The sequence below is a fragment of the Benincasa hispida genome, chromosome 9 (genome assembly GCF_027475165.1).
Source record: "Benincasa hispida cultivar pf3 chromosome 9, pf3_genome.v1.1, whole genome shotgun sequence".
In the NCBI taxonomy this organism is placed as follows: Eukaryota; Viridiplantae; Streptophyta; class Magnoliopsida; order Cucurbitales; family Cucurbitaceae; genus Benincasa; species Benincasa hispida.
The window spans coordinates 83,746,408-83,760,299 of NC_143486.1; the positions used below are offsets into that span (position 1 = coordinate 83,746,408).

General features: G+C 35.2%; 1 protein-coding gene across 1 annotated transcript; it reads left to right on the forward strand.

Annotated features, from left to right (window-relative positions):
- Positions 1-7,040: 7,040 nt before the first annotated feature.
- Positions 7,041-13,599, forward strand: LOC120085496 (Pseudouridine synthase family protein). Its single transcript, XM_039041499.2, has 15 exons — positions 7,041-7,487; positions 8,642-8,955; positions 9,592-9,712; positions 9,869-9,989; positions 11,101-11,201; positions 11,589-11,660; positions 11,754-11,822; positions 11,912-11,992; positions 12,071-12,190; positions 12,272-12,346; positions 12,474-12,554; positions 12,726-12,799; positions 12,892-12,952; positions 13,031-13,086; positions 13,198-13,599. The coding sequence occupies exons 1-15, from the start codon at positions 7,329-7,331 to the stop codon at positions 13,280-13,282; spliced, it is 1,590 nt and encodes a 529-aa protein (XP_038897427.1). The 5' UTR covers positions 7,041-7,328; the 3' UTR covers positions 13,283-13,599.
- Positions 13,600-13,892: the final 293 nt, after the last annotated feature.

The following is a 13,892-nucleotide window of genomic DNA, read 5'->3' on the forward strand; positions in this document are numbered from 1 at the left end:
CCATATCAGTCTGTATTTTTATTTATGCATTTGATATATGTTATAATTAAATAAATCCTGTATGTGCATATAGTATGCCATTTAGATTTAAAATCTCACCATAGGAAGCATGTTACATGCATTAAAAGTATGTTATAATTGTTATAATACATAGTATGTATGTTAGGGTTTTTCGTATTTAATATAAATGTTATATTAAATTTGGATGTCTCATGTATGTTATGGATGAATAGCATGTCTAAAGGTTTATAAGTTGTTATAAAATTGGGTTAGACATTTAAAATCCATAAACAACAGTTGCATGCTCATGTAGGTTGACCACCTATTTTAATTGTTAAAACTTATAAAACCTAGGTTACAAACTCAACTGGTATATAATCCTGTTTAAGTCTAGGGGTACTTAAGTTGACGGTTTACGGAACACCTCCTACCTGGGGATTATGACCAAATTATTGAGCGTTGGTAATCGGTTTTATGAGCATACGTGAGTGATGTGAGATAATAAAATGGTTTATCATCTAGACATCATAGGTTAAAATCCAATTATAAGAGTTATACTTGGATAAACTACATAGACTTAGGATTGTTTTATTAGCCGAAAAGAACCTAAGTATAAATATACCCAAATAGAACACTTCAGTGGCAGTTTAATAACTTCTATATGATAGAGTTATTAGAAAACTTCAGTGGGAGATTAATAACATATATGATACGTTATTTTTAGCTCTCACGTCTCTAAGAGTTTACAATCCAGATTTAAGCAGTACTTCGTGTCACCCTAGGAGTGACCTCCCTTTGGAAAGTATTTTTTAGCTTAAATCTAGATTTCGGTGAATAAGAGGAAGTTGTTCAAATATAAGTCTATTATACGATAAATAGATTTCAACTACCACGTCACCACATAGTTTACACCGTGAAATTCATATACGCTTCGTGTCACCCTGGGAGTGATCTCCCTTCGGAGAGTGTTTTGTATGAATCAATATGAAGGTAAATGGAGGAAGTAATTCATAGTAAGTGGGTGAAGGATATGTGTCAATATATCCTACGATCTCCTCCATTAGTCTGAACCATGAGATTCTTATGTTGTGCCTGCTGGTTAGCTTTAAGCGGCCCTTTGCTAGTCGTTTAGCGACGGCTATCCCTACGGAGGGTTGTAACATAGGATTCGGAACAACACAGGCTTCAACAAAATGAATAGGGTTTTATAGTTCCGTCTTGGATATTGTCTTATATTTTGGAGGTAAGTTCATACCGTTTTATAAGATCTGAAAAAGGCGGGTCACACTTACAAGAATTACTAAGTTGTTAGTAGAGATCTTGACCGAAAATGATAACTAAACGACTATAGGAATAAGAGTTATTTCAGAGATAGTGTTTGGTCAAAATTGTTTGTTTTAGTGAAGGAGTATATGATTGCCCCTCGGTAGCACATATTCTGACTCACTAAAATATCGTTGCAAATAAATAATGGTTATGGGTACATTATTACTTTTTGCTAAAACTTGATTTTGGATTTAGTTACAATTTGCTAATTAGAATTTGTTTGAATTTTATCAGCATGTCGAATTCTAGAATACTCACTTCTGACTTATATAACAGTAAAATCAAATCAACAAACAAATTACTAGCGGTTGATTATACCAACAGAGTTTTAACAGAGGATTGTTCTCTATCTCCCAACTCATATGAAATTATGAATTATGTAGATGAGAATGCACAATTCGAACAAGAAGATAAATATGATCTACTTATTATCGAAGCATGTTTAGTGGAAAACGAGAAAATCTGGATAATTGATTCAGATGTAGCTAATCACGTATGTACTATCTCACAGGAAACAAGTTCCTGGAGGCAGTTGACAGAAGGTGAAACAATCTTTAAGGTAGGGACCAGGGAGATTGTTTCAGCTAAAGCAGTGGGAGATATGAAGTTATTTATAGGATATAAGTACATTTATTTGAAAAATAAATATTATATTTCTTCTATGAAAAGGAATCTAATATTTGTCTCTTGTTTGCTAGAACAAAATTATAAAGTTTATTTCGAAAATGGTGAATTATTCATCAAAATGGGAAATAAATAGATTTACTCTGCAAAATTAGAAAATAACTTGTCCATGTTAAAACCAACTAAGGTCAAAGCTGTTTTGAACATAGAGATGTTTAAAATTACCTGGACTCATAAGAAAAGGAAGATTTCTCCAAATGTCTATCTTTGGCACTTGAGACTGGGTCACATAAATCTCAACATGATTGAGAGATTGGTTAAGAACGGTCTTTTAAACAAGTTGGAAGACAGTTCATTACCATCATGTGATTCCTGTCTTAAGGGTAAAATGACAAAAAGATCTTTTTCTGGAAAAGGTTTTAAAGCTAAAGAAACCCTAGAGCTGATTCACTCAGATCTTTGTGGGCCTCTAAATGTTAGAGCAAGAGGAGGGTTTGAATATTTCATCAGTTTTATAAATGATTATTCAAGGTATGGGCATGTTTACCCAATGCACCAAAAGTCTGAAACTTTTGAAAAGTTCAAAGAGTATAAGGTTAAGGTTGAAAACCAATTAGGTAAAAAGATTAAAATGATTCGATCGAATCGAGGTGGTGAGTATATGGACATAGAATTCCAGAACTATTTGATAGAACATGGAATTCAGTCTCAACTCACAGCTCCTGGTACACCTCAGCAGAACGGTGTGGCAGAGAGGAGAAACAGAACCTTGTTGGACATGGTTTATTCCATGATGAGTTACGCTCAGTTACCAAATTCTTTTTGGGGACATGCAGTTGAGACTGCGGTATATATTTTGAACATGGTTCCCTCGAAAAGTGTTTCTGAAACACCTTACGAGCTCTGAAAAGGACATAGAGGAAATCTATATTACTTCAGGATTTGGGGTTGTCCAGCACATGTGTTAGTGCAAAATCCTAAAAAGTTGGAACATCGTTCAAAAGTGTGCCTATTTGTAGGCTACCCAAAGGAAACAAGAGGTGGTCTCTTTTATAATCATCAGGAAGATAAAGTATTTGTATCGACAAATGCAACCTTCCTAGAGGAAGATTATATAAAAAAACCATCAACCTCGCAGTAATCTAGTAATAGAAGAAATGTCCAGAGAAACGACAAACGTATCAACAAGAGTTGTTGATCGAGCAGGTCCATCAACAAGAGTTGTTGATAAAACTGATACTTCACATCCTTCTCAAGAGTTGAGAATGCCTCGTCGTAGTGGGAGGATTGTGCAATAACCTAACCGGTACATGAGTTTAACTGAAACTCAAGTCATCATACCAGATGATGGTTTAGAGGATCTGTTGTCTTTTAATCAAGTAATAAATGATGTGGACAATGACCAATGGATTAAAGCCATGGACCTTGAAATGGAATCTATGTATTTCTATTCTGTCTGGGATCTTGTAGATCAACCTGAAGGGGTAAAACCCATCGGTTGTAAGTGCATTTACAAGAGAAAACGAGACCAAACTGGTAAGGTACAGACCTACAAAGCTAGACTTGTGGCAAAAGGGTTTACCCAAAGAGAGGGGTTAGATTTTAAAGAAACCTTCTCTCCAGTTGCCATGATAAAGTCTATTAGAATACTCTTGTCCATAGCCACATTTTATGATTATGAAATATGGCAAATGGATGCCAAGACAGCTTTTTTGAATGACTATCTTGAAGAGAGTATCTATATGTCTCAACTAGAAGGGTTCATACAGTAAGGTCAAGAGCAAAATGTTTACAAGCTTAATTGATCCATTTATGGATTAAAACAAGCTTCTATATCCTAGAATATGAGATTTGACGTTGCGATCAAATCTTATGGCTTTGAACAAAATATTGATGAACCTTGTGTATACAAGAAAATCGTCAACAAAACTATCGCTTTTTTTGGTGTTGTATGTTGATGATATTCTACTCATTGAGAATGAGGTAGAATATCTAATTGACATTAAGAGATGGTTGACTTCACAATTCCAAATGAAAGATTTGGGAGAAGCACAGTATGTTCTTGGAATCCAAATAGTTCGGAATCGCAAGAACAGAACATTAGTTTTATCTCAAGCATCTTATATAGACAAGTTGTTGTCTAGGTATAAAATGCAAAATTCCAATAAAGAATCTTTACCTTTCAGGCATGAAATTCACCTATCTAAGGAACAAAGTCCTAAAACACCTCAAGAAGTTGAGGAGATGAATCGAAATCCATATGCATCTGCAGTTGGGAGTTTGATGTATGCAATGTTGTGTACTCGTCCCGATATATGTTATGTCGTAGGAATTGTCAGCAGATTTCAGTCCAACCTGGTCATGACCATTGGACTACTGTTAAAAATATTCTTAAGTATTTTCGGAGAACGAGAGATTATATGCTCGTGTATGGTCTTAAGGATCTGATTCTTACTGAATACACTGATTCTGACTTTCAGACCGATATTGATTCAAGGAAATCAACTCCGGGGTCAGTATTCACTCTGAATGGAGGAGTAGTTGTGTGGAGGAGCATCAAGTAGAGTTGTATTGCAGACTCTATAATGAAAGCTGAGTAAGTAGTTGCTAGCAAAGCAACAAAAGAAGCAGTATGACTCATAAAGTTCTTGACAGATCTGGAAGTAGTTCCTAATATGCACCCGCCTGTCACTCTCTATTGTGATAACAGTGGAGCAGTTGCAAATTCAAAGGAACCATGAAGCCATAAAAGGGGAAAGCATATCAAACGGGAGTACCATCTCATCGGGGAGATTGTACACAGAGGAGACATCATTGTCACTCAGATTGCTTCCGAAGACAATTTATCCGATCCATTTACGAAGGCCCTCTCGGCTAAAGTGTTCGAGAGTCACCTAGTAGGACTAGGTCTACGAGTTTTGTATCACTAGGGCAAGTGGGAGAATTTATGGGTATTCTAATGCCCTAGTTTATTGTATTTGTATATTTTATTCTCTCCATGTAAACTCAACATTGTATATATTTGTATATATTGATCCACCGGAGTTTTAGTTCAAGTGGGAGTATTGTTGGATTTTTTGTCTTAAAAACTCACAGTTTGTAAAATAATAAACATTTTCTATTATCAATATACTTGTTATTGATCTCATAAATTTTATGAAAGTCTAAATCCAATAAACTAAAACCCTTGACTATTGTATGAGTACTTAAACTTTATGTGGAGACATAAGAGTGGATCGGGTTTGAGTAAATAGTCAAAATGATCTATGGTACATGAATGAGGTTAGGTATCTTATTTTAGTAACACCATTGGATGCGGCCTACTTTGTAATTGTTACAAAGAGTTGTAAAGTGCTACATACGATGTGATCCTAATTCATACATGTTATGACATAAGGAGTGGGGGCGTCCTATGCAATGAGTTTGCATAAGATCAGGACCAAGAAATAAGTCACTCTTACTTTATAACGTTGTTTACTATTTAAGACTAACTATTTCACCTAAATGACCTAGGTAACTCGATCTTAATCCTCAGCCAACTATGAACTCCTATTTATTCGGGATTGCCCTTAGATTTGCATAGTTGAAGGTTGGCTCAACAGCGCCGGCTCAATAAGACTCTCACTTCAAGGGTAAGACCGAATAGATAGCTGGGGACATAGGGTGCAAGATGGAGTTCACGCCTACTCGATTTAGGGATAGGAGAAAGGTTGTTCTCTCAAGTACTGAATCCAGGTCTTGAACAAGGGGCCATACCCTCTCACTGGGTTGAGAGAGTTCGGTTTAGTGATTGGATCACAAACCAGTTGTTCATTAGAGGATCAGTAGGGACTTGAGGAATAAGACGTAATCTCGAGGGTAAAATAGATATTTGACCTAGCCGTTATTACGAACCACATGTAAAGGGTCGACTTGCTAATTATGGTTAAATAATGTGGATATAATATATCTATAGTGAGGGGAGTGCAACTATCGGTTTTAGTGGAGTGACTCATTAGTTAACGAATGAGGATTAATTTGGTCTAATGAGTTTAGCTAATTAATCTCAGATCGTTGGAGCCCATGATCTGTAGGTCCACGAGGTCTCCTACTAGCTCGTAACGGACTAGCTCTAGAATAACGTGATAAGTTAATTTGAATCGTTCAAATTAGAATTAAGGGAATTAGTAATTATATAGATATAATTATATGTTTAATTTTAGAATTAAACGGAATATGAGAATTTATATATTTAAATATGATTAAATATATAAAGATTGATATGTGTTAAAATTAATTTAATATTTGATATTAAATTGATTAAGTTTTATTTAATAATTAATTTATGAAATTAATTAATTTTTTCATTTTTTAAAAATCAAAATAGATTTTATAAAATAAATTTTGATTTTAGATAAAATTGGAAAAGTAAATACAAAAAACACACAAAATGGAAAAAAGAATTTTTCCATTATCCATCACCTAAGTAGTTCACACATGAAGCAATATCTTGGCCTTGTCTTCTCCAAGCATGAGTTGCAACTCATGCAACTCTTCTGTTGATCTGCAATATAATGAAGAGATTGGAGTGAAAATCGGGCATGCAATCAATAAAGATTTTGAGAGAAAATTGGGTTTGAAGAAAGAGTTCTTCAACTAGTTTTCTGTAGTGAACATTTCTTTCTACCCTTGATTCAAGTTTGTTTTGAGTCCCACAACTCAACGTAGAGCACCAAAAGAATAATAGGGAAGATCTTGAGGTGATCTACAACAAGATTTGGAGAAGATAGCAGGGAGCTTTGAAACTCACTTGTTTCTAAAAAACATGCTTTCTATTATTCTAAAATTAGTTAATTTGAATGCTTAGATGATCCTTGTGCTTGCGTAAAAACGAAAAAACAAAGAAAACCACGCCATGAAGGAAAAGAGGAAGAATGTCCAAAAAGATGAATCACCAAATATCTTATAAATTGGTTGTATTTCAACTCTTTCAAAGGGCGTATGTCATCTGTACCAATTCTATTATTTTCTCTTGTATTATTTTGTGCCCACAACAGAGGGCCACTCCACTGTATATAAAATGAGGGGTGATTATACCCAATATAACAGCAAAAAATACTAGGGAAAATTCATCCCAAAAATCCTTAAATAGTCATTCTTCAACTCTCTTCTCTCGATGTCACGGAGTAGCCGAGTACGAGATGGAAGTGATCTAACGATCGAGAATGAAGCGTACTGGCTACTGCGTACCGAACGTGCAAAGTAAAAACTACATATAAACTTCCCTTCCCTTCCCTTGCCGCTAATGAACTGAAAGCTTACTAAACTAAAACTTCGGCGGACGATTCTCTCTCTCTCTCTCTCTCTCTCTGCACAGAGTTGCTTTCTGGAGTTCTTCTATGGCCAACGAACAGGACGTAGTTCAAGCTGATCCTGAGGCCACACCACTTACTTCCGCCACTCAAGAAGCCATTTCTCCCAATGATGAACCGCAACTGCTTAACCATGCCCTCCCGCAGATGCCTTCTCACGCCACGATAGACCTGTTGTCGATTGGTGTACGTTTTCTTGTCTCTGAACCTTCGATTTCGTACTCTAGATTGCCGTCGTTACGAATGCGATCAATTACTCTCACTTCATATCATCTTAGTTTGCAGTTTCGAGCTAATTCTAGTCGTGTTTGAATGTGCTTGTTTATTTTGTCGATATCCTTGATTTTTCATTCTCTTCAACCTAAAATCTCCAGAGCTAAGAATAACCGTCGTTAGGAATGTTATCGACGAAACGATCACTTCATAACTTGATAACTTGCAGTTTGGAGGAAGTTTCTGGTTGCGTTTGAACTTTCAATGTGCTTCTATATTCAGTCGCTATTCTTAATTTTTCATCGCAACCTAAAAATTTCATAGTTAATTAGGAAATGCGATCGATTTAACTTTCGCTTCATAAATTGACAGATTGTAATTTGGAGGAAATTCCTGAATGTGCTATTTCATTCGATCGCCAACCTCAATTTTTTCCTCACTTGAACCTAGGATTTTATAGCGGAATAACTGACGATAGGAAGGCGATTAATATGACGATCATTACCTTTACCTTATATCTTGATAGCCTGTAGTTGGAGGAAATTGCCTTTGTGTTGAATGTGCTCTTTTATTCGATCGTTGTTCTTGATTTTTTACCTCACCGAGTTAGGGCTATTTATTATTGTGGCATCTTTAACAAGATTAGTCGTCTTTTATGTTTCCAAATTTCAGATTTCTGTGTTCTGTTTTTTCTATTTATACAGTAAATGCGTGCAAGTTGATTTTCTAGCTTTTTAAGGCTCCGGTTTTATATATACTTTCGCTTCCCATTTACCTATATGCAGTTTTACAAGTTCTAATAATAATAATAATAAGAAGAAGAAGAAGAAGAAGAAGAAGAAGAAGAAGAAGTAAGATGAAGATGATGAGGAAAAAAGAAGTAGATCGGCAGCAGCATTCTTTTTCTTTTTTTCCTTTTTAATAACTTTATTTTATTTTGTTGGTGCCTAATAATGGCCTGCAGCTGATCAGCATCTATTATTTTCTAGGATGCATTTGGCGGTGTTTTTGCTTTTATATTGGCATGTTTATATTGTTTCAAGCAATAATATTGGCATGTATTGGAATTGCATCAATGGTACTGTTCGGGATAGCCAGATGATGTTTGATCATTACCTTCCTTGCAGGTATGCATCCCCTGCATCATTCGTCTATCTGGCATTGAAAGGCACAATTATTCCTTTTCACTGTCAGTACCAATCTTAGGTTCTGATAAGGAGGCAATTGACGCTGACAATGATAGAAGCACTTGCTCACTATGTTTAGGTGTTTTACAGTTCAGTTACATTGATGACAAAGGCAACTACATAAAATTTAAAGGAGCTGATGATTTAGCTGTCTCGATTTCCGAGATGGTAAAGAAAGAGGGCCATCAGATTGATAGCTTTTCTCTTGAGGTGTCAGTTCCTTCGATCATTCTGGAGAATGAGAAGCGTGTATGGTAGGAATCTCTTGGTTACATATTTTTGTGTGTGTGTGTGTGTTTTAAATAATAATATAAATTTCGTTGGTATTCATTTTTGTTTATGGTTTTTGTATTCTAAACAGAAACTCTAGTTAACTTTTCATGAAGCTTTGTGCTAATATTAATACATTAGGAGAGTGGGATGAGAGAAAGTGCGTACAAAGAGATTAACCAGAGACGTGTGGGAAGAGATTGCAGAAACAAATTACTGAGAGAAAGTAAGAGCAAAGGTTAATGAAAAAAATTGTCTAGAGAGTGAAAAACATGTTCATGATTAGAGAATTATCTAGCAAGTGATTTTAGAAACAAAACATTGGATACATATTTTTTTTAGGTCTTAAATGTGGCCGATCTCTTGGAAGCCTTTTTAAAAACAGAAAGTACAAGTATAAGATTAGCAGAAATAAATGGGTATCGTATAAGTTCTAAAACACATAACCTTTCGAAAGTTATTGTTATTGGGTGATTTCATATGAGACATGACTGAAGAAGTTGATCCTCTTAAAACCTCTCTCGTTGGTGCTGGCAAGTGTTGCTGATGTTGGATGTTCAATAGTCCATTTTAATGTGTCAATTCATTTTGCAGTTATTATTTTAATTCCTGCATTGCAGGCTGTATTTGAAAAGAAAATATGGGTCTGAACAATGGTTTCAGGGCAAGCCTCCTCCTATATGTCTTTCAGCGAAGGATGCCTTAAAAATCTGTATAACAAAGCCTCTTGAAACTTTACTGGTGAGTGCAGCTGCATCTCTCCATTGTTTACTGAAGACAAGTGTTTATCTTATAGGAAGTGATGCCAGCGAGCCTTCCATCATAAAGAGGATATTATTATTTGGGTATTTGAAGGGAAAAGTTCATTCATTAATATTTTTCCATGAAGTTATGCAGGATTGCAAATCTAGTTCAAGTGGCTTGCGCATCCGCTTAACTTATAGTCATCCTAAAGCTTCAAAAAGCAATGGTAATTCCATCAAAAGAAACCAGAATGGCTGCAAGATGAGAAAAATCAGTAAGTTAATTGATCTTTCGTTATCAAATTATCAGTACTCTTCTGTATAGATTGAGTAAGGAGAAGTTATCTATTACTGCCATAATTTTTTTCATTCTCATCAACTTTATTGGATGCCAAGTTCAAATTATCTATATGTTTGGAAGTACGTGAACTTTAAATTCATATCAAAACCTATTGCGATACTATATAACTTAATTAGAAAGTGCAAGAGATTTGAGAAACATAGTAGTAGTCGTAGTCCATTTACTTAAATCACACTCAGACATATAGAAAAGGTCCTTTGAAACAATATTGTGATCAAAGAAAGGGTCACTTGAAGCATGCCCATATTTTCATCGTAATTTCTGAGTATGTGAACTCATTTGTGAAGAACTTTGCTCTCCAATCATCAGGATCTTGTGATTTATTGGAACCTAAATTTTTTTAGCTCCGTAAAAAACTTCTTTGATGAGCCTTTCAGGCCAAATTCTGTTTGTGATAGAAAGAAATTGGATCCCAAGAAAGATCAGGAGTAAAGAATATAAGAAATTTCTCTTTGGAGTTCAACAACGGGCCTTTCAAGCCTTTTTTTATTTTTTATTTTGCTAAAGCAACTATTGCAGTGAAAAAAAAAATGAGAAAAACAACTTCCAAAACTTGACAGCTTCAGTTTCAATGTTAGTGTCATTAACCAGACTAACTCCTCAGAGGAAGCACGAGGTTTGAAAGAAAGCCTTTCCTTAACTTGTGGAAGAAGTTAGTACTTTTGCTTTCTTTCATTAGTCATTTGGTGTTGGACATTTTTCTCCAAAGTAACTATTATAGTTAAAAATGTCTTATGTTTGCACAAAGTTGTACAGGGGAGTCCAATTCGATTTCATATGTTCTCTTCTTTTCTCTTTGAAGTCTTGTTATTTCTACTTCCTAAACCCTATAGGGTTGTTGCAATCAGTTCCTTTACGGCTTTACCTTTAGGAACTCAGAGTAGGGAATTGATTTGTATTGTTTACACGTATTAATTTTAAATCAGTTACCTTTGACAAGTAGTTTCCAAAAATTAAAAAGTTTCCTTAGATGGCTGTTGAGGCCAGTGATTGTAGCTCAGAAACTATTGATGATTCTATTGCAGCTGGCAACGATGAACCCTCAGATATTTCAAACTGTGATGCCAATTCTGTCGCTGATGACTGTTTCAATCCTTCACAAGAAGTTGAATTTCCTCAAGAAACGGTAAGTTTGTTTTATAATATTTAAAGGATTAAAAAGATGATGTCACTGACTGAGCTTTGGTCTGTATGTCCTTCAAGATATTAAAAAAATCATGACCTTTGCCATTTTATATCATTGGAAGTGTATATTGGGAAAAAAATCACGGAAAGTATACGGCATGATTTGGTTAAAGGATTTAAAGTCAATAAACTACTGGCTCGTGATGAAGAAAAGGATGGTGTATCTTTTTCTTTTTATCATTTTCTATTCTCGGTTTAAGGGACTCAAAAGATCAACTCTAAGTTGTTCGTAGTCATTTGATCCTTCGCATTCAGATCTTTGTTACATTTTTTATTGGTTACTAATAGTGTTGCTCTCTGTCTCTCGTCCCATATCAATTCTACATAGATCAAAGAACCATGCCATTTGGCTCTAATTTGTTATAGAACTTCAATATACTTGGTTGGCAGATACATCAAGGTAAGACACTTCCCACTTTTCACTTTTTCCTCCAGGAAGACTTGGTTGAGTACTCTGACTCATAACCCCCTGGATTATTTACTTTTATTGTAGTATTCAAGAAATGTGAGTCAAACACGGTGGGTAATTGGTGAAGAGAGAATGGGAGAAGCATCTGTCGAGGTAGTGATTATTTTCTTGGTGGCTGACTGTTCCATTATTCAACTGCTCATTGGGCTAGAAAAAGTTGACAGTATCATGGGTATCTGCAGGAAATTATTGGCAACAATATTCTTCCCCTCTGTCGAGGTGATAATTACAAGTTCCATGCTGCTGGTAGAGAGGATCTCGATGTACTGAAAATCTTATTTCACTTAAGTGACAAAGGGGATGCTCAGTACTTTTCAATTAAGATTTAATTTTCTTGTCAGGTTCGAATGTTGGGTTCAGGTAGACCATTCTTGGTTGAGATACAGAATGCACGTCTTCTCCCATCTGAGATGATTATAAATGAAATACAGTCGAAGATAAATAGCTCAGAAAATAAATTGGTAACACACTGTTCATGTTGTGTTCTTCTTCCCTTGATTAAAATAACTACAAACTTTATGCCAATCAAATTATTATTTCAGGTTGGTGTAAGAAATCTGAAAGTTGTAGGCAGCGAGGGTTGGGCCCTTGTTCAAGAAGGAGAAGCAGAGAAGCAGGTTTTCTCTATGATTTTGTTTATTACAATTTCAGTGTCTTTTTCAATTAAATGGAACGAGGCTTATGCTTATGGACGGTGGAATAAAAGGTTTGCTTTCTGTATTTGTGACTCTCTAAATCATGCAGAAGCAATATGCTGCACTTGTGTGGACCTCTCGCCCACTTGAGGATGACGATTTATTATCAATATCATCACTCAAAGATTTGGTGAGGAGTTCGGCAAGCTTGATGCTCTTATTTTGTAGCTCATTATTAATGCGTTATATATAAACCTGGATCCTTGTTTGAGATTTTCACAAGTATCTTCAGTGAGCTATCTGGGAACCATATAGGTCTTTTCATACCGAACTATGCTTATGAAATTATCTTCTTGTGCAGAAAATTTTGCAGAGAACTCCAATAAGAGTGCTTCATCGCCGTAGTCCATTAGAACGTGAAAAGATCATCCACTGGTTAGAGCCCTTTTCCAATTTTACAGTAATGCTATAATCCACTCATGCTTTCCAGTGAGGGTCACTAACGAAGTTCTCTTACTTCATTTTAGGATGAAGATTGAGAAGGTTGCCGAAAGTTCTCAGTATTATCTCCTTCATTTGTGTACTCAGGTATAGATAATTATGCGTTGAATCAGATGTATAACAAACTTTTAAAATAGTGAAAACTAACTTTTGTGTGTAACATAGGCTGGAACATACATTAAAGAATTTGTCCATGGGGATCTTGGTCGCACACATCCCAGGTACGAGAAACACTTATTCGCCGAACGTCATATTGGAACTTACTCTTGACAACCACCGTATTGAGTCCTAATTTGTCTTGACATCTATTTCGGATTTGCTTTCTATTACAGTATAGGATCCATTCTTAGTTGCAGAGCAGAGATTCTGCAACTTGACGTTACGGATATAAAGATGGACTACCATTTTGCTGAATAAACAGATTCATTTAGTAGGAGGATGATTTCCAGATTGTATTCGTTTCATCACTCCAATTTTGGTGCTCAAATGCTCACATGCTCACATGCCTTCTTCCCCGTCCATCAATTTGGTAATTTAAAATTTTGATTTCTTTTTAAGAACCTAAACTTTTTTTTTTTTTCCATTTTCGTTGAACATCATTGTTGGAGGTCCTACTGAATTTAAGTTATAGAGGGGAGAAGGTTATACATTTTGTTTTCAATGGCAATGTATTGTCATTGAGGTTAGTTTGTATATCTTTTGTTTTTTAAAGACTAGTTTTATGGTTTCTTTTCTTTTGTAGAGTTCACCGTCTTCTTTTTAATTATTTTGTGGTCCATAAAAGTGGTTGCTAAAATAACAAATAATCTTTATTTACATTTGAGATAATATATTTAACTAAATTTTAAATTAATAAAGTATTTTCTCATAAAACGTAATCCTTAACTTCGAATATATATTAGTTTTCTTCTAAAATATAGTTTGGCTCCAAGATGGGACGGTTTATGTAGTTGACGCATATTTGGCTACATAGCTGATTTATCCAGCGATAATTCTCCCTAGTTTCTTAAGACTAAACACAGAAAGT